Source organism: Callospermophilus lateralis, chromosome 15 (assembly GCF_048772815.1).
Source record: "Callospermophilus lateralis isolate mCalLat2 chromosome 15, mCalLat2.hap1, whole genome shotgun sequence".
Classification (NCBI taxonomy): domain Eukaryota; kingdom Metazoa; phylum Chordata; class Mammalia; order Rodentia; family Sciuridae; genus Callospermophilus; species Callospermophilus lateralis.
This window is the reverse complement of record NC_135319.1, coordinates 17,514,148-17,537,898: the sequence shown is the minus strand read 5'-3', so window position 1 is coordinate 17,537,898 and position 23,751 is coordinate 17,514,148. Positions and strand designations below refer to the sequence as shown.

The 23,751-nt window shown below is 35.7% G+C and overlaps 1 protein-coding gene across 2 annotated transcripts in view; it reads right to left on the bottom strand.

The window, feature by feature from the left end:
* Positions 1–7,910: 7,910 nt before the first annotated feature.
* Bms1 (BMS1 ribosome biogenesis factor) overlaps positions 7,911–23,751 on the bottom strand; it is a 51,637-nt gene continuing 35,796 nt past the window's right edge. For both annotated transcript variants that reach the window (XM_076834554.1, XM_076834555.1), the window contains exons 14-23: positions 19,589–19,662; positions 18,856–19,032; positions 17,050–17,238; positions 16,786–16,966; positions 16,552–16,610; positions 15,697–15,819; positions 14,449–14,596; positions 13,896–14,071; positions 9,959–10,120; positions 7,911–9,499 (exon numbers count right to left, since the gene is read on the bottom strand). In XM_076834554.1, the coding sequence (XP_076690669.1) occupies positions 9,275–9,499; positions 9,959–10,120; positions 13,896–14,071; positions 14,449–14,596; positions 15,697–15,819; positions 16,552–16,610; positions 16,786–16,966; positions 17,050–17,238; positions 18,856–19,032; positions 19,589–19,662 (1,514 nt within the window). In that variant the 3' untranslated portion in view covers positions 7,911–9,274. The remainder of the gene's footprint in view (positions 9,500–9,958; positions 10,121–13,895; positions 14,072–14,448; positions 14,597–15,696; positions 15,820–16,551; positions 16,611–16,785; positions 16,967–17,049; positions 17,239–18,855; positions 19,033–19,588; positions 19,663–23,751) is intronic.

Sequence of the window (23,751 nt, the reverse complement as noted above, 5' to 3'; positions counted from 1 at the left end):
AACATAATTCCTATCTAAATTTCAAAATTTTTTGTGTATTATGTGCATGTGTGTGTTATATATTCTAAAATTTAATAACTTAAATTATTATAAAAAATTTGGTAAAAGAGAAATGGCTCTAGAATAGCCAAAACAATTTTGAACCATAACAACTAAATGGAAAGAATCACTCTAGCCAATAAAGCTTACTCCATACAGTAATCATAATGGGGAAATGATCGAGATGTTGATCAATGATGCAAAAACAGAGAACACAGAAAGAAACATGGAAATATGCTGAGTTTTTCACAAAAATCCAACAGCAACCTAGTAGAGAAGAGACAGGCTTTTCAACAAGTACTCCTCAAAAACTCAGACATCACAGGCAAAAGCGACAAACCTTGACCTAAGCTTCACATTTTATATAATATTTAATTTAAGGGTTATGGATTTAAATGTGAAAATATACTTTCAGGAAAAAAAAAAACCACAGGAGAAAATCTTCAAGACCAGGAGCTATAGGCAGAGTTCCTTAGACTTTGCATCTAAAGTCCATAAATGGAAAAATCAATAAATTGGGATTATTATTATTATTATTATCTCTGCCAAAGATCCTGTTAGGATGATGAGAAGAAAAATTATAGATGGGAGAAAATATCTACAAATCACATATCTGATGGAGAACTTACGTCTAGAATAACAGAAGTCTCAGAATGACATTAAATAAGAAATCCAGTTTAAAAATGTGTAAGACATGAACAGATATTTGATCAAAGAGGTTATTCAGACAGCAAATAGGCACATGAAAAAATGTTCAACATCATTAGCCATTAGGGAAATGCAATTTAAAACCACTGTGAGATATTATCACACTCTATTAGAATGGCTTTAAAAAGTGGTAACATAAAATGCTGGCAAGGATGCAGAGGAAACTGGAGCATTCATACATTGCTTGTGAGAATGAAAAATGGTAAGCCACTCTGGAAAAGGTTTGGTAGCTCCTTAAAAACTAAAATAGAGTTTATGGAATAACCTAGAAAATACAACCAGAGAAGTGAAAACTTGCTTTTACACAGAATCTTATATGTAATGTTCAAAGCAGCTTTATTTGTAGATGTGAAAAACTGGAAATTACTCAGGTGTCATTTAATGGAGAATGGTGGGTGGTATATCTATATTATGGACTATTATCACAAATTAATAGGAACTAATGATACAGCAGCGATGCTGAAGGAAAGTATGCTGTGTGAAAAAAGTAAATCTTACAAGAATACATACTACATGATTCCATATATAAAACACGTGTGAAATGGCATAATTACACCAATGGAAAGCAGATTAGTATTTTCTAGGGGTTAAGGAAGGTGGGGGGAAGGGTCATGTGGCCATAAAGTAATAGGAGGAAACCTTGTTGTGATGATAAATGTATCATGATTATGGTGGTAGGTACACAAAACTATACATAACTATATAGAGTTATTCACATATACACAAATGAGTAAGCACTAACTCATTAAATCTGAATAAACTCTGTGGGTTGTACCAATGTCAATTCCTTGATATTCCTATTACTTATGCCAGATATTAGCATTAGGGAAAGCTGGGAAAAGGGCACAGAAACTTCTTTGCAACTTTATATAAATCTATATTTATTTAGATAATAAAAATTTTTACATAGCGAAGGGATCTTATTCATAGTAATTCATTTTGAGGAAACTAACTAAATAAGGAGAATTTCAGTTTAGGGGAAGCAGACTAAGCATGTTTTACCTTTCAGTTTTCACTGAATGCCACCATAAATATAGGCCAGTAAGCATGGAGAAGCTATTTGAGGACTTTTAAAATCAAATAATTGCAGGTATTTTAAAAGAACATAATTCAAATTTTCACAGAGCTGTCACTGAATTTTACCATTTTCCCTTCCCTGAGATCTCCCAGCCTGTGCTCATAGTGCAAACAGAGTAGAAGCCTTCAGATCTGGCTGGAGAGCTGAAATAGCTCCCTTCTAAAACCCAGAATGCAAGAAACTCCTTTTATTCTTTAATCCATTTCTCATTTCCCAAACCCCTGTGGCCCCCAGGTACCTTCTTTTCTGATAGGTAGAACTATGACCCAAGCAAAGTAGATCCAAGAAGGGGTCTAAAGGAACAGAATCTTGAGAATGAGTTTTCTGAATAGGTTCTGGGATTTCTAGAATTGTGTCTCTAGTCTGATTAGGTATACTAATAACTATTTCCAGTAGCAAAGAGAACACTGATAGTCCTGGCCTTATCTAGTTATAGAAATTCACAAAATATCACTTGGATAGAAGTACCACTTTTAAGAACCAAGGATCTGGATTACACATGCATACTATTACTTTGAAATATTTTTAAAAAACTAATGAATATAATGAGATCAGCTGATTTCTTCTATTGTCACTGGACAAAATGGGGAAAGGAAAAGATAAGCTCAGGTATTCAAATCCTCATATCGAATGACATACAAATAATCTGAAAACCCCCATGTTTTCCCTCCAACCGACCCTTAATTCCTGTAGCACAGGACTAAGATTGCTGAAAATCAAACTCAAAATCTTATCCTGTGAATGTGTGAATTTAATGAAGTTAAACTCACAGCCTTACAAAGTGGGTTTCTTCTGTTAAGGTTAGAAAGGAATGGGGGAGACGGGGTCGTGACAGTTGGAATGGAAATGGATGGAAGACTCTGATGAAGCTGGGGACATGAAGTCCTAAATTCTGATAAGTCTCCTTTGCCAGTAGAATAGGCCTCCCTACCCTCATTTGGGAGCACTGGCCCTATATTGCAGGAGGAAACTGTAATAATTCAGCCCCTGAAGTAGCTGCATACAAGACAATGCTAAGTCTCCTCAGGACCCACCTTCACTATTCCTATTTGCTTCTAGACCTATAAATAATTTTGGGTCTAGCAGGCCCCTAAAGGAAGGAGGTAAACTACAATTCAAAAGAATTACTGGAGCTCACTAATTTATACAATCAGGAAATGAGTATAGGAATAGATACTAAGACTATGGGATAATGATGGAAGAAACAAAGTTGGATCAGCCAAATTTATGTTCACTTAGCAGAGATTCTGCATGTAATATTGTAGCCTGAGAGAGTTGAAAATGCTGGACCTGTCATGGTTTAATGTAAAAGAAGGGATTAAAAGGCTTAGGGAGATGTGGATGTTAGAGTAGACCCACTCATCCACACACAGAGGGTTTAGAAGACATGATTCACCATGACTGAAATAAATTTGTGAGGGGAGCCTTGCCATCCTTGAAGAGTTCTGTGATTGCTCTTCTCTTTAAGTCAGACCTGATAATGGAAATTGCAGTCATTGAATTGGAAAACCTAAAAACAATGACCATAATTGGATCCTGTGGTGTCAGAAAACAAGTGGCAGCACTTAACTAATTCAGGCAAGGTAGGTAAGGTTACTGTAATGAGTGAAGTAGTGATCAGAATAGTTTGACTCATGCAGACTTATCCTACTGCCTAGTTGATCATTGTGTCCCTGTTCTTAGAAATGAAATAGGAAGCTTATTAAATTCTTTCTTGATCTAAGCAGAAATTCTCTAGGTCAAGCAAACATAACTCTAACTTGAATGAAAACAAAGAATCACAGGTACTCAATTCCCAAACTTCAGCCTCCATTTAGACATCTAGTACCCTTTGACTAAAGGGAGGTTGCCTCAGTTTGTTCCTGCTAATGTAACAGAATGTTTCAGTCTGAGTAACTTATGAATAATAGAAATCCACGATTAAGTTCCCAGAAAATCTAGTGTCTGGTAAAGTCTCACTCTCTACTTCATAGCTGTCACCTCTTGCTGCACCTTACATGGGAAGGGGAAAGGCAGCTCCCTCTATTCTTTTATAATCCCATTCATTAAGTGCTGCCTTCATGATTTATTGCTTCTTAAAGTCCCTATCTCTTAATACCATTGTATTGGGACTTAGGTTTCAACATATGAATTTTGAGGGGACATCTACATTCAGGCTATAGCAGAAGTAAAGTCCCCTTGATGAAGTTCATGGCACACTGCCCAAAATCTATATTGTTAAATCTTTGTCATAGTCTTCCCCAGAAGAACCTATGGCTGTTTACCAGGGTAACTGTGCTTTAGAGAAAAAGAAACAATCAGATTTTAGGGGACTATTAGATACTGGTCCTGAACTGAAACTAATTTCAGAAGACCCAAAATGTCACTGTCTCTCTCCCCCAAGTCAGAATCAAGATTTATGAAAGTCAGGCGATAAAATGAGTTTTAGCTCAAGATCTGTCTCACAGTATATAAACCTTATTTATTGATTATTTCAATGCATAATTGGAAAAGATACACACAGCAACTGGGAGAACCCCTACATTGGTTCCCTATAGAGTGAAGGCTATTATGGGGAGAAAAGCTAAGGTGGAAGCCAGTAAAACTACTTCTACCTAGAAAAATAGTAAACCAAAATCATGCAGGATTATAATGGTCCAGGGCCATCAGGAAAAAGGCTAGACTGGTAAAGAACCATGACCAGCTCTAGTTTACTGAAGGAAAGGGAACACAGAATGGGAACTGGAAGAAATAGTCAATGTGACCAGTTACAAAACCAAGGACTGTAAATGTCTTGAGTATTTCCTCCTTATTTGGTATGCATACATTTGTACATGTATACATAGGTGAATATGTATCTCTCTCTCTCTCTCTCTCTCTCTGTTTGTGTGTATGCAAGATTTTAGGAGAAAAATTTTCATGACTGAGGTTAGAAAACGAGTTCATAGAGTGACACCAAATGTATAATCCATAAAAGCAAAAACAAGGTTTACCAAAACAAAATTAGCTTGGGAACTACATGTTGGGAGTAAATATTTGCAAACTACATATCCTACAAAGTGAATATTCCAATATATATAAAGAACTCTTAAGGGAACAGGGTTATAGCTCAGTGGTAAAGACATTGCTTGGCATGCACAAAGACCTGGGTTCAGTCCTCAGCACTATAGGAAAAATATCCACTAGTCAAGTTGGAAAATGATTAAAATTAAAAGTGCGTAAAAAGGCTTGAACATAAATTTCACCAAGGAGGACACTAGTGGAAATGTGAAAAGATGCTCGACATTATTAGTTATCACGGAAATGCAAATTAAAACCACAATGAGATACACACTAGAATGGCTAACAAAAACTGGTGGCAAGTCCAAGTATTGGGGAAGAGGCAGGCTTGAACTCTCATTCTTTGCTGATGGGAGTGCAAAATGATATGGCCACTCTGGAAAATGGTAAGACATTCTAAAAGTCCTATTTCTGATTATTACCCTGGGATTTTAACTAAAAACTTGGTTCTTTTCCCCAGTGCCAATTTAATAATGAGGGCATGGTTTTGAGAAAAAGGAAAAAGATTTATTGCTTTGCTAGCAAAGGAGAAACACAGGGGACTCCTGTCCTAAAGGCTGTGACTCTCTCCATCAGGAGGGACAGGGGGGTTTTAAAGGAACACTTCAAGGGTTATACTCCAGGTGTGCTCTGGTAGGGGGGTCCAAGGCACTGTGATGGTTTGTTGATTCACTTCTTAATTTGGGAGATATTCACTTCCCAAATCCTCAGCAGTCATCTCCTTCCTGTAGTAGGTTCAAGGGCAATTAACTAGAGTAAGAAAAGATAACCCTGTCTCCCTAATCTTATTAGGGAGGGGGAAAGGGGAGAAGACAGAAAAACATTTTTTTTTTAAAAAAAAATAAGCCTCACAAGGGCTATTTCAGAAGGTGAATGAACCACTGTTACAGGGTAATGAAAAATTATGTTTACAAAAAAACCTCTACAAAAAATGTTTACAGTATATATATTCATAATCACCAAAATCTGGAAAGAACTTCAGTGTCTGTCCATTGGTGAATGAATAAACAACTATAATCTGTATAGTTGGATACTATTCAGCAATCAAAAGGAACATACCACTGATAAAACAACTGGGATGCATCTTGAAGGTATTATGTTTAGTCGAAGTAGCCAGTTACAAGGGACTACATACTGTTTTCACTCACATAACATTATGAAACAACAAAGTAACATATCAGCTGGCAGGACTACACATTAAGAGGAAATACTTTTCAGTGATGTGACTCTTTTCCATCTAGTTTATAGTGATGGTTATGTGACAAAATCTTTACACTTCGAGGACCTCAAAAAGTTTTATCTATCAACTTTTACTCGGAAGCCTTCAAAAAGTTGAATTACAGACTGTTTTTTTTTTTTTTTTTTTCATGTGGTCATTTGTTTCTGAAAATGGTGGCATGTCACCAAATAGTATTATAGCAGTTTCAAATTAAGAAAGTTCATGTGTTTAAAAAGAAACAATCTAGCATTTACACTGAGAGGAAACCAGAAATATCTAACAGTTTGGTATGGAATATTATATGCACTTTAGGCCAATATTAGTTTAAAAAAAAAACAAACAAACAAAAAAAAACTACAACCACACGTCCGTACTAAAAAGATAGGTATAAAACGAGTGGCTTATCTCAATTCCCAATTTTTGTCAAATGCAGTATCTTATAACAAAAAAGAATGTTTTATAATTTATAAAGCTTAATACAATTGAGAAAGTGTGGGGAAAAGTGCATGGAGTACTATATACATGGCATACATTAAGGGCATCTGAGTGGCTAGGCACATAGGCAGCAAATCACTTAGCCCTGGGCGTGAAGCCATGTGTTGCAGTCCTTGCGCTTGCTCCTTGGTCCAGTCCTCGACTGGTAGCTGCAAGGACAGTTGCCCAGAAATTGTATTGGTAACTGCCTTTAATCTGCTTACCTACTGCCTGAACATATATACATGGTAACTGCACAATAAAATCAGACCTGCTTCCTGCTTGGTCTCCGGAGGGGGTCTTGATTAGCAACTCTGCAGCCACACTCTCCTCTGCCCTGTTCTGTGGACCTCTTCATCAGAGGAGAGCCCATGCAAGAAAGGTTTCTATTAAAAATCTTAACATATTTTAGAGGGTGAGGGCATACTTTGCATAGCAACTTCAGTTGTCTGAAATATCTTTTCTTCATCATTCCAAGCAGATGTTTGTTTATTGAGCACTTATTTTATGTAGGCTTGACTCTAAGTGCTAAGAAAGTAAACAAGCCAGTGTCTGCTCTCAGGGAACTCACATTCTGATAGAATTTACTTTTGTAAAAAGTATTCTAATAGTATCAAGTGACTAAGACATTAATGTTAAAAAGTAATTTTTAAACTCTTTCAGGCTAGTCCCTACTTAACTACACTACCTTCCTCTAAAATGAATGCAAACTTCAGTTATAAAAATTATGCACATCTTATTGACTGAGCCTGTCGGGATCAAAACCAATAAATATTCTAAATATTCTACAAGAAAAAGAACATTTATGGTAACTTTCAAATGAGAGGTTTCTTCTTTGTTTTTTAGTTGTTGATGGACCTTCATATTATTTATTTATATGTAGTGCTGAGATTCAAACCCAGGGTCTCACACATGCTAGGCAAGCGCTGCACCAATGAGCCACAATCCTAGCCTGAGAGGTTTCTTAAATTTTAAATATTCTTGATATGTGAACTTTTCATTTCTTTTGTTCTCCAAATATAAGCCCAGATTTTTAATATTAGCAGATATTATATACACATACACTATCTTAAGACAATTATCTGCAATTGTTTAAACATTCTTTTACTCTATGGCTAAAGAACATCACTCATTTGGTTAAAATATAAGAGACTAAACAATTATATATAGTATATTACTTGCAATGCTCACTCTGAACAAGTTTACTACTATGAGACACTTTTAAAATTAGGTTTTTGTCTACTCTGGATGACCTTGTAAAAATACTTAACTGAAAAACATGATATGGCTTAGAATGCTTTTTTTAATTGAATTATAGTTTCATATTTTAAAAGATATTAATTATGCCACATAACAACAGAAATTAAAGTATTTTATTAGCACAATGACATATCCAACTACTCCTTAGGAAAAGAGAAAAATATACAACTAGAGTTCCTCAGAAGGGTACAGGCTTATTCCAACTGTTGTTTCCCAGGCTGACGCAGTCTTGGCAGAATTTTCACAGTTCCATCACTTTTTTAAAATTTTATTGGTTCTTTTTAGTTATACATAATGTTAGGACTTTTTTTTTTTTTTTTTTTGTACTGGGGATTGAACTCAGAGGCACTCTATCACTGAGCCACATCTCCAGCTCTATTTTGTATTTACAGACAGGGTCTCACTGAGTTGCTTAGCACCTTGCCACTGCTGAGGCTGGCTTTAAACTTACAATCCTCCTGCATCGGCCTCCTGAGTTGCTGGGATTATAGGAGTGCATCACTGAGCCCGGCACATTAGGACTTATTTTGATCCCATCACTTATCATGAAGAAAAAAGACCCAGCACTTTCCCATTGATAGCTGTAGGCTTTCATAGAACCTACCAGATTAAGCCGATTACTTAAATTCTGCCAGAAAACTCAGCAGTTGGTCCCTGGTGAATTTTCTTTGGCCCACATGTTTTCAAAGGCAACATGGTATTCATATCAGCAGCACAAACTAAAACTGAATCAATATAAGAGATGATTAGCATGACCCTTCTGCAAAGATGATTTGAAAACTTATATAGTTACATAGTGTAATGCATAAGCACAGTACAAGAAGCTTCATCAGTACACTCCATTTCCTTATTTCCTATATGTACCTTGTCTAAAACAGTATAGTTGTTGTTACACCAATGTGCAAAAATATATTAAATAAAATATAAAATGTCCATTAGAGTCAATGACTAAAAAATACAACAAACAATAAAAAAACCCAAAACTCAAAAACAATCACACACCCTTCTCTAAAATTTTACACTAAAGCTGAGAATTCAAATATAAATTTTCCCCCTCCTGGAAGACTTATCATTAAGATAATAGAGTAAGCTATTATTCACAAGCAACTCTCAGGCATTCATACCTAATGAAAACTACTAAATCAAAATTAACACAAAATTATTTTAATATTTTCTGTAGCACAAAATAATTAAATTGAGACAGATATAAGAAAGAGTTCACATGCCAATAAGTTACAGTGCTTTAAATCTTTATATAACTGGATGCTAAGAGGATACACATGCCCTACCAGCACAGTCTTCTTCACTTCTCCTATTAAAGGCACAGTCTGGGTGATGTATTCAACTAGGAGTTCTCTCTTGGGTTCCTGTCTCTTGTTATTTACAAGCACTATAATATTTGAAACCATCCACCTGTACAGATCCAAAAGATGGTCTATCCATTCTGAAATGTCACGTCAATTGCTCTCAGCCCCCTTCAGACTAGACTTCTGATTTCTTCTTTCCCTCTGACCCTGAATTCGGAAAAGCTTCTTCCTTAGGTCCTTCTGTCGCTTCAGCTTCTCCTCCTCTTCCTTCTGCTTCAATTTGACGTGCTCTTTATTGTGCAGATGCCGCTGTTCCTTAGCCTTCTTCATCTTCTGGCTGTGCACTGTGCTCAAAGCATCCAGCAGTGCAAGGATCTAACAAAGACAAAACTCAGTGAGCATCAGATCAGTCTTACCGTTATGGCATGAGACCTACATTTCACGGGGCCTCAACATATGAGCCAACAGCATCAAAACTAGATTAGATCCATGACTTGAATGTTAACTGAGTGAAAATCCACCCTGAACTAGGAAATCACAATTGGCTTGGCGATACCACAAAATCACCTCTGGATACTATGTGCAACTAGCTAAGGCAGAGTGGTTAACCAGTGTATGTATTATTCCCAATTCAAACACATAAGGCAGAGCATTAATGAATCAAAGAATGGAAAAATGGACACTGGTCCTTCCTCCAACTAAGGCCTTGAGTAACTCTGGCCCTTATCTTTTCCAGATGAAGATTGAGACTGCAGTAGAAATGCTAACTGTGCTATGGAAACACTACTTTCGTTTCTAAATGAAATATGCAATACGTTGTCTTGTCAACAGTACCTTCCTCTCATGAGGCTCACGTATAACTGCTGGTCTCATCCTGTCCTTTGGCACCTTGCCTGCCTTTGCTTGGGTCTTGGGCTTATTCTTAAATGGCAGGGCCTTTTGTAAGGCTTTTGGAATGTGCAGTGAATTAAAATGTTTCTTTTGCCTCAGGACTGGCTGAAAAGAAAAACAAAAGACAGTGACACATTTAAATTATGACCTATGTATATTTAAACTTTTGCATAATATCTTCTCAATGTTAGACTTTCCCACAAAATCAGTGACAACAGAGTCTGCTGACCACAGAAATCAGGATCTGATCACCCATCAAATATGGATGACCTCAGTGCACATCCGTATCTGTAGGCCAAACAGTTAACATTTATAATTGTTCCACTTCAATGGTATCTTCTATGGGATCTCAACATTTCTTTATTTCCTCAAAAAATATAGCTGTTGTTATACCAATGTGCAAAAATATATTAAATAAAATAAAAAATGTCCATCACAGTCAATGACTAAAAAACAGATGAGTAGAGTAAAAAGTAGATGAAACAACCCAAAGTTTCTTATAAGGGAAAATCCAGAGTTTATTTTGGGGGCACTGAGATTACCTATCTTTTCTTCTTAACTCTCTGGATTTAAGGACATAGTTCTTGCACTAATAAGCAAAGTATCCCCATTCCTGATTCCAAGAGGTTTAACTTTATTCTGTTTCTGATGGAAGGCTGGCTGAATACAGAAAAGATTTAAAACAGATGAAGGTAAAATTCTCTACTCTGAATTTTCAAAGCAGTCTAAGTTCTATGTTTTAATTAAGAAAAATGATTAAAATTGCCTCAGAAATACTGTCAGTAAGTTCAAAGTTTTGCCACTGGCCTTTACCAAAAGTAAACTATGTAGAAAAATCTTTCAACTATGTAGAAAAATCTTTCTTTTATGTATTTAAATTTATTATTAAAGAATCATACTCAGTAACATTCAATACTCTCTGTTCAGAAATAATAACTGCTTTAGAATTAAGAAATTCAGAGAAATCTTCTCAAAGAAGCAGGAGCAATAGAGGCTGGATAAGGATATCATATTCTGAGTATATCTCAATAAAAATTCATGCAAGATAGCCAGGCTTGGTGGTGCACACTTGTAATCCTAACAGCTTGGGAGCCTGAGACAGGAGGATCAGGAGTTCAAAGCCAGCCTCAGCAAAAGTGAGGTGCTAAGCAACTCAGTGAGACCCTGTCTCTAATTAAAATATAAAATAGGGCTGCAGATGTGGCTCAGTGATCGAAGTGCCTGAGTTCAATCCCGGGTACCAAAAAAAAAAAAAATTCATGCAAGATGAACCAAAGGTTTATTCCTATTTTATAGAAACGTAATGTCTGTGAGACTTCTAGTTCTGATAGAATAACAGACTGAAACCCTAAATCACCCTCTATTTCAAAACAGCTGAATATCTTGGATCAAAACAAGCAAATTTTTTCAAATGTGTTATCAAGCTGTAAAGAAAATAATCAGGGTCTCACTGAGTTGTCTAGCACATCACTTTTGTTGAGGCTGGCTGGTAACTCTCGATCCTCCAGCCTCAGCTTCAGCCTCCTAAGCCACTGAGATTACAGTCATGTGCCAACACGCCCAGCTCACACGATCATTTTGATGCAGAAAAAGTATTTCACAAAGTTCAGCACTTGTTCTTAATAAAAACTTCAAAAAGTTAATGTATAGAAAGAAAGTTCCTCAATACAATAAGGGCTATTTATGAGAAATCCATACAAGACAGGGATGCCTATACTGTTGTCATTTCTGTTCAACACAGTTTTGGAAGTACCTGAAAGAACAATTACATAAGAAAAAGAAATAGGGCTGGGGATGTGGCTCAAGTGGTAGTGCGCTCGCCTGGCATGCGTGCGGCCCGGGTTCGATCCTCAGCACCACATACAAACAAAGATGTTGTGTCTGCTGAAAACTAAAAAATAAAAATAATAATAATAATAAAAAAAAGCCAATGAAGATCATTAAACTAAAAAAAAGAAAAAAAGAAAAAGAAATAAAAGCCATCCAAATAGGAAAAGTAGTAATTTTTATTTTTTAAAAAATTTTTATGGACACAATACCTTTATTTATTTTTATATGTTACTGAGGATCGAACCTAGTGCCTCACACATACAAGGCAAGTGCTCTACCACTGAGCTACAGCCCCAACCCCAAATATTTCTACTTGCAGATGAAAAAATGCTATTCATAGAAAATCTCAAACATCTTACAAAAAAAAACCCTATTAGAATAAATTAATTCGATAAAGTTACAGGATTAAAAAAAAAAACCAACACATGTAAAAATTGGTATCATTTCTACACACAAATAATGACCTGAAAAAGAAAAAAAAATTTTCATTTTATGGCATTAACAAAACAAAAAAGCCTTAAGAAAAAATTTAACCAAGGAAGTAAAATATTTGGAAAAGACAGAAATAAAGGGAAAGACATCCCATTTTTACAAGTCAGAAGAATTATTATTAAAATATCCCAACTTCCCCAAAACAATAAACTGATTAATACAATGTCTTTCAAAATTCCAATGGATTTTCACAGAAGTAGACAAAACATATAAAAAAAATCCCACAATTCTTAGGAATCACAAAAGAAACAAAACAACCAATATTCAAAGAAATACTGAGAAAGAAAAAACAAAGTTGGAGGCATCACATTTCCTGATTTAAAATTATATTATAAAGGTATGGTAATCAAAACAGTATGGTATTGGCATAGAAACAAAGACCAAAAGAGCCCAGAAATAAGTCTAAATTTATACAGTCGACTAATTCTTACCAAGGACAATCAAGACAACACAAAAGGGAAAGGATAATATCATCAACAAACAGTGCTAGAAAACTGGATCTCCCCATGAAAAAGAATAAAACAGAACCCCAATCTTATACCATATACAATATTCTACTCAAAATGGTACAAGACTTAAATATAAGACCTAAAACCTTAAAACTCTTTTAAAAGAGAACAGAGGCTAAAAAGCTTTTTAACATTGGTGCTGGCAATGATTATTTTTGGAATATCACACCAAAAGCCCATGTTACAGGAGCAAAAATAAACAAGTGAGACTATACCTAACTTTTCAAAAAACTTCTGCACAGGAAAAAAAATATCAACAAACGAAAAGACAACCTATAGACTAAGAAAAAAATATTTGCAAACTATGTATTTATAAGGGGTTAACACAAAGGGCTGAGACAGGAAGCCAGCCTCAGCAACTATGAGGTGCTAAGCAACTCAGTTTTCTAAATAAAACACAAAATAGGGCTGGGGAGGGGCTCAGTGGTCAAGTGTCCCTGAGTTCAACCCTCAGTACTAAAAAAAGAACTCTTACAACTAAATAACAGAAAAACAGATAACAATTTAAAAATTGGCAAAGGACCTGAACAAATATTTTTCTAAAGACATAAAAAAGGCAAAAGGAAATGAAAAGATGTAGGTCAAAGGATACAAAATGGCTGATATGTAAGATGATTAAGTCTACAGATCTAACATATAACAGAAGAATTATAGTTATAAAAATGTATTTGGATTTTTTGTTAAATACACTTAACAAATCTATTGTTATAGATGTGTGTTCTTATTACACAAGAATGGCTATGGTTACTAAAATGTATAGTAACATTTTACTATCTATACATATCCTATTATAAACCTCAAATATACACAATAAAGTTTATTTTTAAAAAAGTTTAAATTGTTTTCAATCCAGAGTAAACCCTAGTACCATTTCCCATGTTCCTTTTCAAAACATTTATGAATATACATATTTGATCAAATTTAATGTTAGACTTCATATATGAAAAATTGAAAGCACTTAAGATATTATATACAAAAGCATCTGTGTGACTCCTTGTCCGGTGAGCAGACATAACATCTTCAATGATGCATATATGCACAACTTGTACCTTGTAGAGAGAGTCCTTGCTTGGCTTTAGTTTGATACCATGAGCGAGCCTGAGTTGACCTGTTGTCCGCATTCCTGTCCAGGTGTCTTTCTCACCCACTGGCTTCAACAAAGATGTTACTGGGTTATAAAAGGCTGGGACAGAGACAGGATACCAAGTTCGCATGAAGACGATATCTGGAAACCAGAAGAAATTAACATTTTCAAAAGAAAATTCATAACCATTTTGAAAAAAACAAAACCAAACAAACAATAAAAATCCCAAAATATTCACCCCAAACTTTTCTACCTAGTTGCACAGCACTTGAAAAGAGACTTCATCAAGTGAATTACTCTTATATATCACTAATCTTTGGGCACAAACAAGAGGCTCTAGACATAATGTGAAGCAGCAACTGTATAAGCTGCTTCAACTGGGCAGAACTGGAGTTGATTTGGACTTTCTGTAGACCCAAACTCCAACCTCTAATCAACACTGGCTAGAGATAAAAAAAAAAAAAAAAAAAAAAGTGAATGGAAACACAGTGTTATAAACACACCACAAATATATTTACCACTCATCAGCAACTTATCCTCAAAGCTAGCCCGGAAAGCTCCTTCTGGAGCCCTGAGTGCTTTCTTGATCTGTCCCCTTATTCCACTGACAGTTCGAATCACAGCACCTTCAAATTTGGCCACTTCTAAGGCAGAATTAAACATTCCCTACAGGCAAAAGAAAATTAAAAATACATACACATAAAATTACATACTTTATCTCTGTTCATAAATGCATTATTGGTTAAGAAAACAGTAACAACTCATTGATATGTCAAAAAGAACACAACTCTATTTTCTCCAAAATAACACTGATGAAGATTCTACTGCTGGCTGGTTAGCATGTTCATCACTGGCATCTTTGTAAAACAGAAGAACTTTATGCTGGTGTCTTGTTGGCTGAACTGTAGTTTACATCCTGTCACTAAATAGGTTCAGGCACTTAAAAGTAAAAAGAGCTAAACAAATCCTGGTGGTACCATTTCCTGATTTTACGATCATCTTAACTAATGGAAACACCCCCAATAATGAAAGTTTCAATAAATGATGTTCAGACTAACCTCTCCAAATATTGCAGAACAATATATCCATTTCTATGAAACCTTGCCAAGTTTCTTGTAAATGATTTTGTCTATTTTTCTACTGAACTGTTAGATAAACTTCTTCCTTTCGTACCATAAACCAGAAAGGTAGCAAAATCCAGTGGTTGAAATTACACATTTTCAGTATGAATTCTGTGATACTCTCACATGGAAATATTAATAGCCTAAACTAAACACCTGTTGGACTTAGCCTTAAGACTTTTAAGCATACTTAAGTATCACAGACCAATATAAACAACTAAAAAAATTAAAATAAAATAAATAAAAATCAAGTTTATAAAAGATTTAAAATATTTTTCTAAAAACATTAAGCCTATATTTTAGAAGTACAAGAAAACTTTTTGAGGACTGAAATGACATGAATGGAAAATTCCACACCTTATCTCATGTGGCAAGTTGTAGACAAAATGCAGGCATATTAAAAATATCGTTAAATTGTTTTCAGGCTATGTGTATAAGGCATACAATGAAACATAAATGAATTTTGTATTCAGACATGGATCCCATCATCAAGATTTCTCATTGTGTATATGCAAATATTTCAAAATAAAAAAAAATCTAAAATTTGAAGCACTTCTGGTTCTAAGCAGTTCGGTTAAGGAATACTCAACTTGTATTTCATTTTTCCTTTAATATTTATAAATTTGAATATATAGATATACAGACCTTAATAAATGAAGTGTTCTTGAAAATTTTATATGGAAAACCAGTCAGCTTTAATTTCTTCACAATTTTAATGGACTTATCTAGATCAAGGACAACTCCTGTGGCAGCTATCCGGAAATCAGGCTAAAAGAAATCCCCAAAATTTGAATATAGGAATAATTCATCAGTAAGAGTACAATTCTCTGCGATGTAATAAATTACAAAATTACAAGTTATTTTACTTACAATCAGCTAAGAAAGATCAAGAGAACATACGAACATGCAAAACAGAATTTTAACAAAAGCAACCTGAAACTATAATACTGGCATGCCAAACAAATGACAACTCAAATATTTTCATGGTGATTTCTTTCTTAGTAACATAATGAAAAGGAAAATTCATTTGTAATGTTTAAGAAATTAAAATTTGGATCTCCAGGGTAGATTTCATCTGCTCATTATTCTGTTTTCTCTGATGTTACATGAGCCAATAAAACATGCTCTGACTGGTCCAATGAAGCCTGTGTTTGCTAACAAATGTTTCTACAGGGTAGTTTTAAGTCTAACTAGTTATGATGTATCCTCAGAACTTAATGTAGTGTTTAGCACATGACGAGCACTGCTTAAATACCTTTTTAGATAAATTAAATCCAAACAAGGCAAAAAAACATGAAATATCATCAAGTGCCATTGTAATTCTTCTATTTCCTTCTCCTCTCCTTCCATACCCTACTTAGAATTAATTAGAAAGATCAAAAGCAAAGAGAAATTTAATATATTTAAACATGAGTTATTTTCAACTCACATGTACAAAATCCATACTCAAGATATACTTTTCAAACATAATCTATAAAATAAAATATCCAAGATATTTACCATTGTGCCACTAACAGACTGTATTGCCAAGAATCCAGTTCCCTGTGGAGTAATAGGACCTTAAGAGAATAACAACAACAAAAATAATGAGCCATAAATTTGGGATTCCATTTTACATAATACCCCAAAAAGAAAAATCTTATGAATTGGGATTTCATAAAAGGAAAAGAACAAAACTATAATGATAAAAGTTTAAATTATCCTTACAAGCAAGTTATTCTAACAACATTTTACCCCAAAAGGATGCTCCACAATGCATGTGCTGTGGGGTGTATTTTAGAAGCCTTTGTCTTCCATTGTGGTCTTCAATATAATAGAGTGGAATGGTCTGAAACCTCCTCCACCCTACAGAAAAAATGATTGGATCTCGGGACTTGAGGATTTTCTTATACCAACGATGCTTCTTCAGTCGCATCTAAGGGGAGAAGAGTTTGATAAAATTATGCAGAGTACATCCAAAGAACTTTGGTTGCTGAGTACGCAAGCATAGGTACCTACCTGCACATATCCCACATTGCCCTCACTGTTGCCCAAACCACCTAGAATCATTGGATAGTGGGGGTCAAAGTTCAGCACAAATTCACAGGGGACATTTTCAATCTCAATTCGAACATACATCCCAGGTCGAAAACCCTCATATTGAACTCTGGCTTCATCGTCTTGATCTTCAAATTCTGCTCGGTTAAGCTATATATGAGAGGGAGAAAAAAGTAAAACTCCATTATGCAGTTATCTTTCATAAACATTTAAGATTAAATTTTAAAATGAGCAATTCCTAGGGACTGGGGAATTAGCTCAGTAGTAGAACACTTGTCTAGCACACACAGGCCCTGGGTTTGAATCTCTACAGCAAAAAAAAAAAAAAAAAAACAGAGAAAAAAAAAGAAAAAGAGAGCAACTCCTACATAAAAGAACCATGGACAGAATTACTATTCTAATTGAAAATGTATCATTTTGTTTAGGATTTGCCACAACTATGTTCTTCTCCATTGCCCTAAGGCACAATAAATACAAACAACTCAGAAAAGATCCCTGGATGCTGCTTGGCAAATGCTTGCAGTTTCCTCAACCCACAACTTCTCTTCTCATTATAAATTATTATTTCATACTTTCCCCCGTCTTCAAACATCCAATACCCCCTCTTCCCCTTATTCTCACTCTCAACTGATGGTTATCTCTGAATTCACTCCCAAACCAAGTAATTTAGAACTTCCACATACTAAACCCTCTCCCATGGTTTACTTTCACATGAGGCCTTTTATTGTAGCTCTGTACTGTTCAGTAGCATAGCTACATGTGGCTAATAAAATTAAGTGACACTTAAAATCCAGCTCTTCAGTCATACCTGCCATGTTACAAATAGTCAATATCAACAAGTGCCCAGCAGCCATGATATTGGGTAGCCAACAGATACACAATTCCACCATTGTAGCAAGTGCCATTGGCAGCTCTGGTACAGCTCAATGCCGAACACTTGCACACCATATACCATCCACTCTTGATGGACTTTATTCCAATAGATCACCCCTTTGTTATTTCTCTTCTCTAAAAAGATCTTTTGACTCTACTTCCTCCACCAATAGCTGTCCTAATTTCCATTTCCTTTGGCATCAAAACTCCATAAAAATTTCCTATAGTTGCAATCTCTAGATCCTCTACTCTTAAAGCCACCAAAATTGGAACATTACCCACCACATTAAGAAAATGCTTACCAAAGTCATTGAAGATCTCCAAATTCTAAACCCAGTGGTCAATTTTGTCCTCATTTAAATGTGTCTCCTTTGGCATGAGATCATTCCCTTCAATAGCCTACTCAACACCCACAGGCAGGAAGGTCACATTATATCCTTTTCTTTGTTCCACATATTTCCTTTGTTTTTGTTTCTGACCTCACCCAAAATACCCTCTGAACACTGGCGAACATGGGTTTTCCAAAAACCTCCCCTGGACAGCATGTGTGTTTGCATAAGCCACATATCATCTATTCCTTAAAATGGGAAGCAATAATTAGAAATGTGAAATCTATGCTTGCATTTAAATGAACATACTGTCTCAAATCACTGTACATGAGACCCTCAGAAGCAGAGACTATGTCTTGGTCATTTCTTCTTCCTCAGCACCTCATGCTTGGTGCAAAAGAGGTTCCGATATTTTTCTGGTGAACTTAAAAAACAATTAGATGACTACATGAATAAACATACTCTTCCATATCTCAACCCAGGAGTCCAAAAGAAAAGCACAGGGGAGAGATCAAACAACATCTACAACCTTGGAAGGAGGCTGACAGAAATTGAGTTTTCTTACCTGTGCTTGTTTCTGCATTTCTCCTTTAAGATCATCAAAATATGTGCTTTCTCCTTCATCATATTCTGCATCAAACATTTCCTTCAATTTTCTCTTTTTATCCAAGTGCTTTTTCTTGGCATTTTCCTCTGTGTTGGGGTCAGTTTCTTCCTTAACGTCTTCTTCTACATCTTCAACCTTAAATTTCCAGAAGAGAAAAAAATGTAGTTTATGGAGATCTTTTCATTAAAAAAAAAAAAAAATCTGAGTTGCAAAAATCTTAGTTTTGATCATCATGAACAATATAAAACCAAAACATAGCCTCTGGCTCTAAACAACACATCGCCACAGGAGGCAGTTGTCTGTATTACAATTAACTGCTACTACCTAATCTGGCTGGGAATGCCAAACATGAATATAAGTACTAGCAAATATCCTTAATCCAGATACTTCCAGACACTGTTGTAAAGAAATTTCCAGGATAACAGGGAATTTGTTTTCTGAAAATGACACTTAAATTTAAGAAGAGGAGAATGATGGCAAAAAGAGGTGTAGAGAGGAACACTTAGGCTAAAACTTGCATGAGTGAAAAATCATAAAGAATTTGGTAAGTGACTACAACAAAAGGTTAGTAGTTGTCATTCAAAAGACTGAGAATAAACAACCTTTTATCTGCACCCATATGCCCACAGTTTTAGGAAGGAATCTATAAGTTACACAGATTAAGTTGACAGTGGCCATATCAAAGACATACCTGAGTATCCAGGCTTGGTTTTCCCTTATGAACGTCCCCTGTTTCTAGGTCTTCAAAGTCACCATAGAGCTCCTCTGGAAAAAGAACCACCAAATAGCTATTCTGTAAATGTGCTTGTGTATAACACTAGCGCCATCCAGTTCCAGGCTGACTATCCTCCAAATGTTACTCTCTATCACTACACATATGCTTTTTTTTCCCCTTCTAATTGTATTTCTTCATCTGTTTACATACTTACCTCAAAATCTCAGTTAGTCAAGAGCTATTAATCCAGTATAGGGAATGGACTCTCTGTGAGAAATACTCAGAGGTAGCAGCCATAGCCATGAAGGCAAAACCCCAAAACCATCAGTTCAAAGAGTGAATAGAAAAGTCACAGCTTGACTGTAGCATGTGAAACAGTCTTGAAAATAACTAACACAATATAATTACGTAACACACACAGAGGGAAAATCTTAGATTACATAAACTACAGAAATTAGAGCAAAAGTAGAGCCCCAAACAGAACTGAGCCCACAAGAAACATTCATTCATTCATCCATTTGTTCTTTTTTGGAGCTCTGGGTTCAGTTGCAGGTCCTACTCTCAAAAATAAATAACCTGAAACACTTAGAAAGGTATTACAGTCATGTAAGAGTCTACTTGTAATAAACACACACAAAAAAAGGATAAAAGATCACAAGCATAAACCTAACAAGAAATAGACTGAAACTTTATTTTAAAAATAAAATAACTTTAAAATGTGACCAATGGACAAAGGAGTAACATAATCAGCCAACCCTTTCCAATACTTTCCATACAAGAGAGTGTTTTCAGTACTACACAGGCCTTACATTCTTAAACACAACCCAAGAAAGAAGGTATTGTACACACTACTGGGTAAATAAATTATGTCCCTGGTTTGGAAAGGAAGATTCAACATATATATGGATGTCAAATCTTCATTTAATGTAATAATTATTAAACCACCACCAAGGATTTCTAGTCTGGAGAACACATTTCTCTCTGTTTTTCCTGACTACATATCACCATAAACTCCAGACATAATGCAGGAGACAAGAGACAATCAAAGAACTATGAAAGGTAGAAAGAAAAAGGCTAGTCAGGGAGTCCTGGACTAGAGGAATGACTTGGTCTTGGTGGGTAAGTGACTCAGTAGACCCTACCCAACAGAAAGGCGACCCAGGGCTCAGTGTTTCCCAACTCCCAATCTAGCAACAGAAAAGTGGCCCAGGCAGATTCACTCTTCCCCAGATCAAATGAGATATTGCTGGCAACAGCAGGTTAACCTGGAAGCACTGGCAAAGGAGTTGGGAGTCCCACTGACAGTAATGACAAGGGGGGAAGTGTTCTCCTTCCCTAGAGGACCTAAACCAACCTTCTTTCCTCCACCAAAATATCTAGAGGGCTGAAGTTTACCAGCAAGGAAAATTCTGCCAGGCCTGAGACTTCCCTCCTCACTCTAAAACACTATGTGGCTAGGCAAGACCAGCAAAGGAGACTCTCCCCTCCCTTAAATAAGCAAATCAGTCCCATAGGCGAAGACAATCTTCCCCTACCTAACTGCAACTGGTGGTTTAGCCAGAGGCAGTTCCCATTACCTTAAGCAAAAACCAGCAAGGACAGGTAGGAGACTGAAAGATACCAGATAAACCAAGTGGGCCAAAATAGCATCACAAAGGCTCTGAAATTAAGTTATTATTGGAACCACAGTCACAAAGCACCAGGGCCTGCATATAAAACCTAAACTATTTGATTGCCTGTGAAAATCACATAGGACCCCATCTTCTAATTTATTAACCAAAATGTACAGGAGACAACAGAAAAATCACCTGTAATTCCTTGAACAAGGTAAATTATAAGTTAATGTGAAAAGACAACTGAAGATACCAATTTCAAAATGAATCAGATGTTGGAATTATTGATTTACCTCTTAAAGCAGCCATTTTAAATATGCTTCAATAAGCAACTACAAATCCTACAACAAACAAAAAACTGAAAACATCAGCAAAGAAACTAAGTTAGAATCAAATGAGAATGGCAGAACTGAAATCTACAAAAACAAGAAAAAAAAAAACATTGGTTAAGAGTAGAGGACAGAAGAGAGAATGGGATTGCTGAGGTCTCAGCAACGAATTCACCTGCTCTGAACAACAGACACAAAACAGCATGTAAATAAATAAACAAGTATCCATGGAACCATAACAACCACCATTTACACCATCTGCGTAAATGAGGCTTTGCTATAACAACTGAAGCTCCCCAAATCTGATGAAAGATAAACTTATAGATTCAGGAAGCCAAATGAACCTCAAGATGAACCTAAAGGAATCCACACAAGTTAAAATTCTGAAAACAAAAAGGCAAAATCTTGAAAGAAGACAGAAAGAAATGACAGAATATGTGTAAGGGTACAGTAATTCAAATGACAGCATATTTCTCTTCTGAAATTGTCAGTTGTGAATGCTATATCCAGTGAAACTATTATTTGGAAATAAAGAGAATGAAGACATTTTCAGAGCAAAGAACTACAGGACTTTGTTGCTAGTAGACTTACCTGTAAAAAATGGCTATGGAAAGTACTTAAGCAAAAAGGAAATTATAAAAGGAAGAATATGGGACTACTAGGGAAAAAAGAGAAAACAATAAAAAGATCAGAAATATGGATAAATACAAGAGACTATCCTCCTCATAAATTTTTAGAATCGCATTTGATGACTGAAACAAAAAAATTTAACCCTATATAATACTTGAGGCATACTTAAAAAATTCATTCATTTATTTTTTTTGGAACCAGGGATTGAACCCAGGGGTGCTTAACCACTGAAGCACATCCCCACTCCTTTTTGTATTTTATTAAGATATAGGATCTCACTGAGTTGCTTAGGGCCTCAATAAGTTGCTAAGGCTGTCTCTGAATTCCTGATCCTCCTGGCTCAGCCTCCGGAGTGGCTGGGATTACAGGCATGCACCATGGTGCCTGGTGAGGCAATGATATTTAATAATAAAGAAGGTAAAGAAACCCAAATAGAAGAAAGATTTCCACAAATCAGAGTGCTAAAATGTTGGTACCATTAGGCTATTAATATTACAATGCTCGCTGTGATATACAGTGCAACTACTACAAAAAAACTATAGAGATGCCCTCAAAAACATAAATATATCAAAATGAAAAGAAACAAACAACAGAAACAAAACATCAGATTTAAGCAATTAGTTATAAATAAGTGCCTTAAATATAAATGATATAAACACACCCAAAAACAGACTGATAGAAGAAAAATGGACAGTCTAGCAATACGCCATCTACAAGAAACTCACTTCAATTTTAATGACATAACCATAGAAGAACCTCAACAAACCCTCTGGCTTCCCTTGCTTTTAGCTGACATTTTAAAAAGCACTCAACTACAGGTCACACAGCTGACCAACGTAAGTCTCTCACTAGCTTTGCCATAGAGGACGAAACTAATAGGTTAAAAGCATTCTCCAGTAAAAGTTGTTTTCTGGTCCCGCCCCTTCTATATCTCAAATTGCAAGATTAGCTATTCCTAGAAAAAGAAACTAGAAAGATATGAGTCATAAAATTTACTAATCAGTAACTTCCTCTAGATTTATGGAAACCAGAATATCTGATGGTCTTCAGATAGCATCAAAAATGTGGGCCAAGGTCTTGATAATCTTATTCTTTAATTAAACAGTGAAATAATGTTTAACTTGCAGGGACAATAATGTATTTGCCTAAAAAAATTACAGAAACTAGCGCGTACAATGGCACACCTGTAATCCCAGCAATTTGGCAGCCTGAGGCAGGAAGATCTCAAGTTGAGGACAGCTGGGGCAATTTAGTAAAACCCAGTCTCAAGATTAAAAAAATAAAAAGGGCAGAGCTGGGTGCGGTGGCCAGGGCTCGAGGATCTTGAGTTCAAAGGCAGCCTCAGCAACAGGAAGGTGCTTAACCAATACAAAATAGGGCTGGGGATGTGGCTCAGTAGTTGAGTGCCTCTAAGTTCAATCCTTGGTACCCACTAAATAAAAATAAAAAGGGCTGAGATGTAGCACAGTGGTAAAAGTACCCCGAGGGTCCAATACCCAGTACTCAAAAACAGAACTGAAGGTCAATTATTACCACAGGGACATTCTGGCAGAACAGAAAGAAAAAC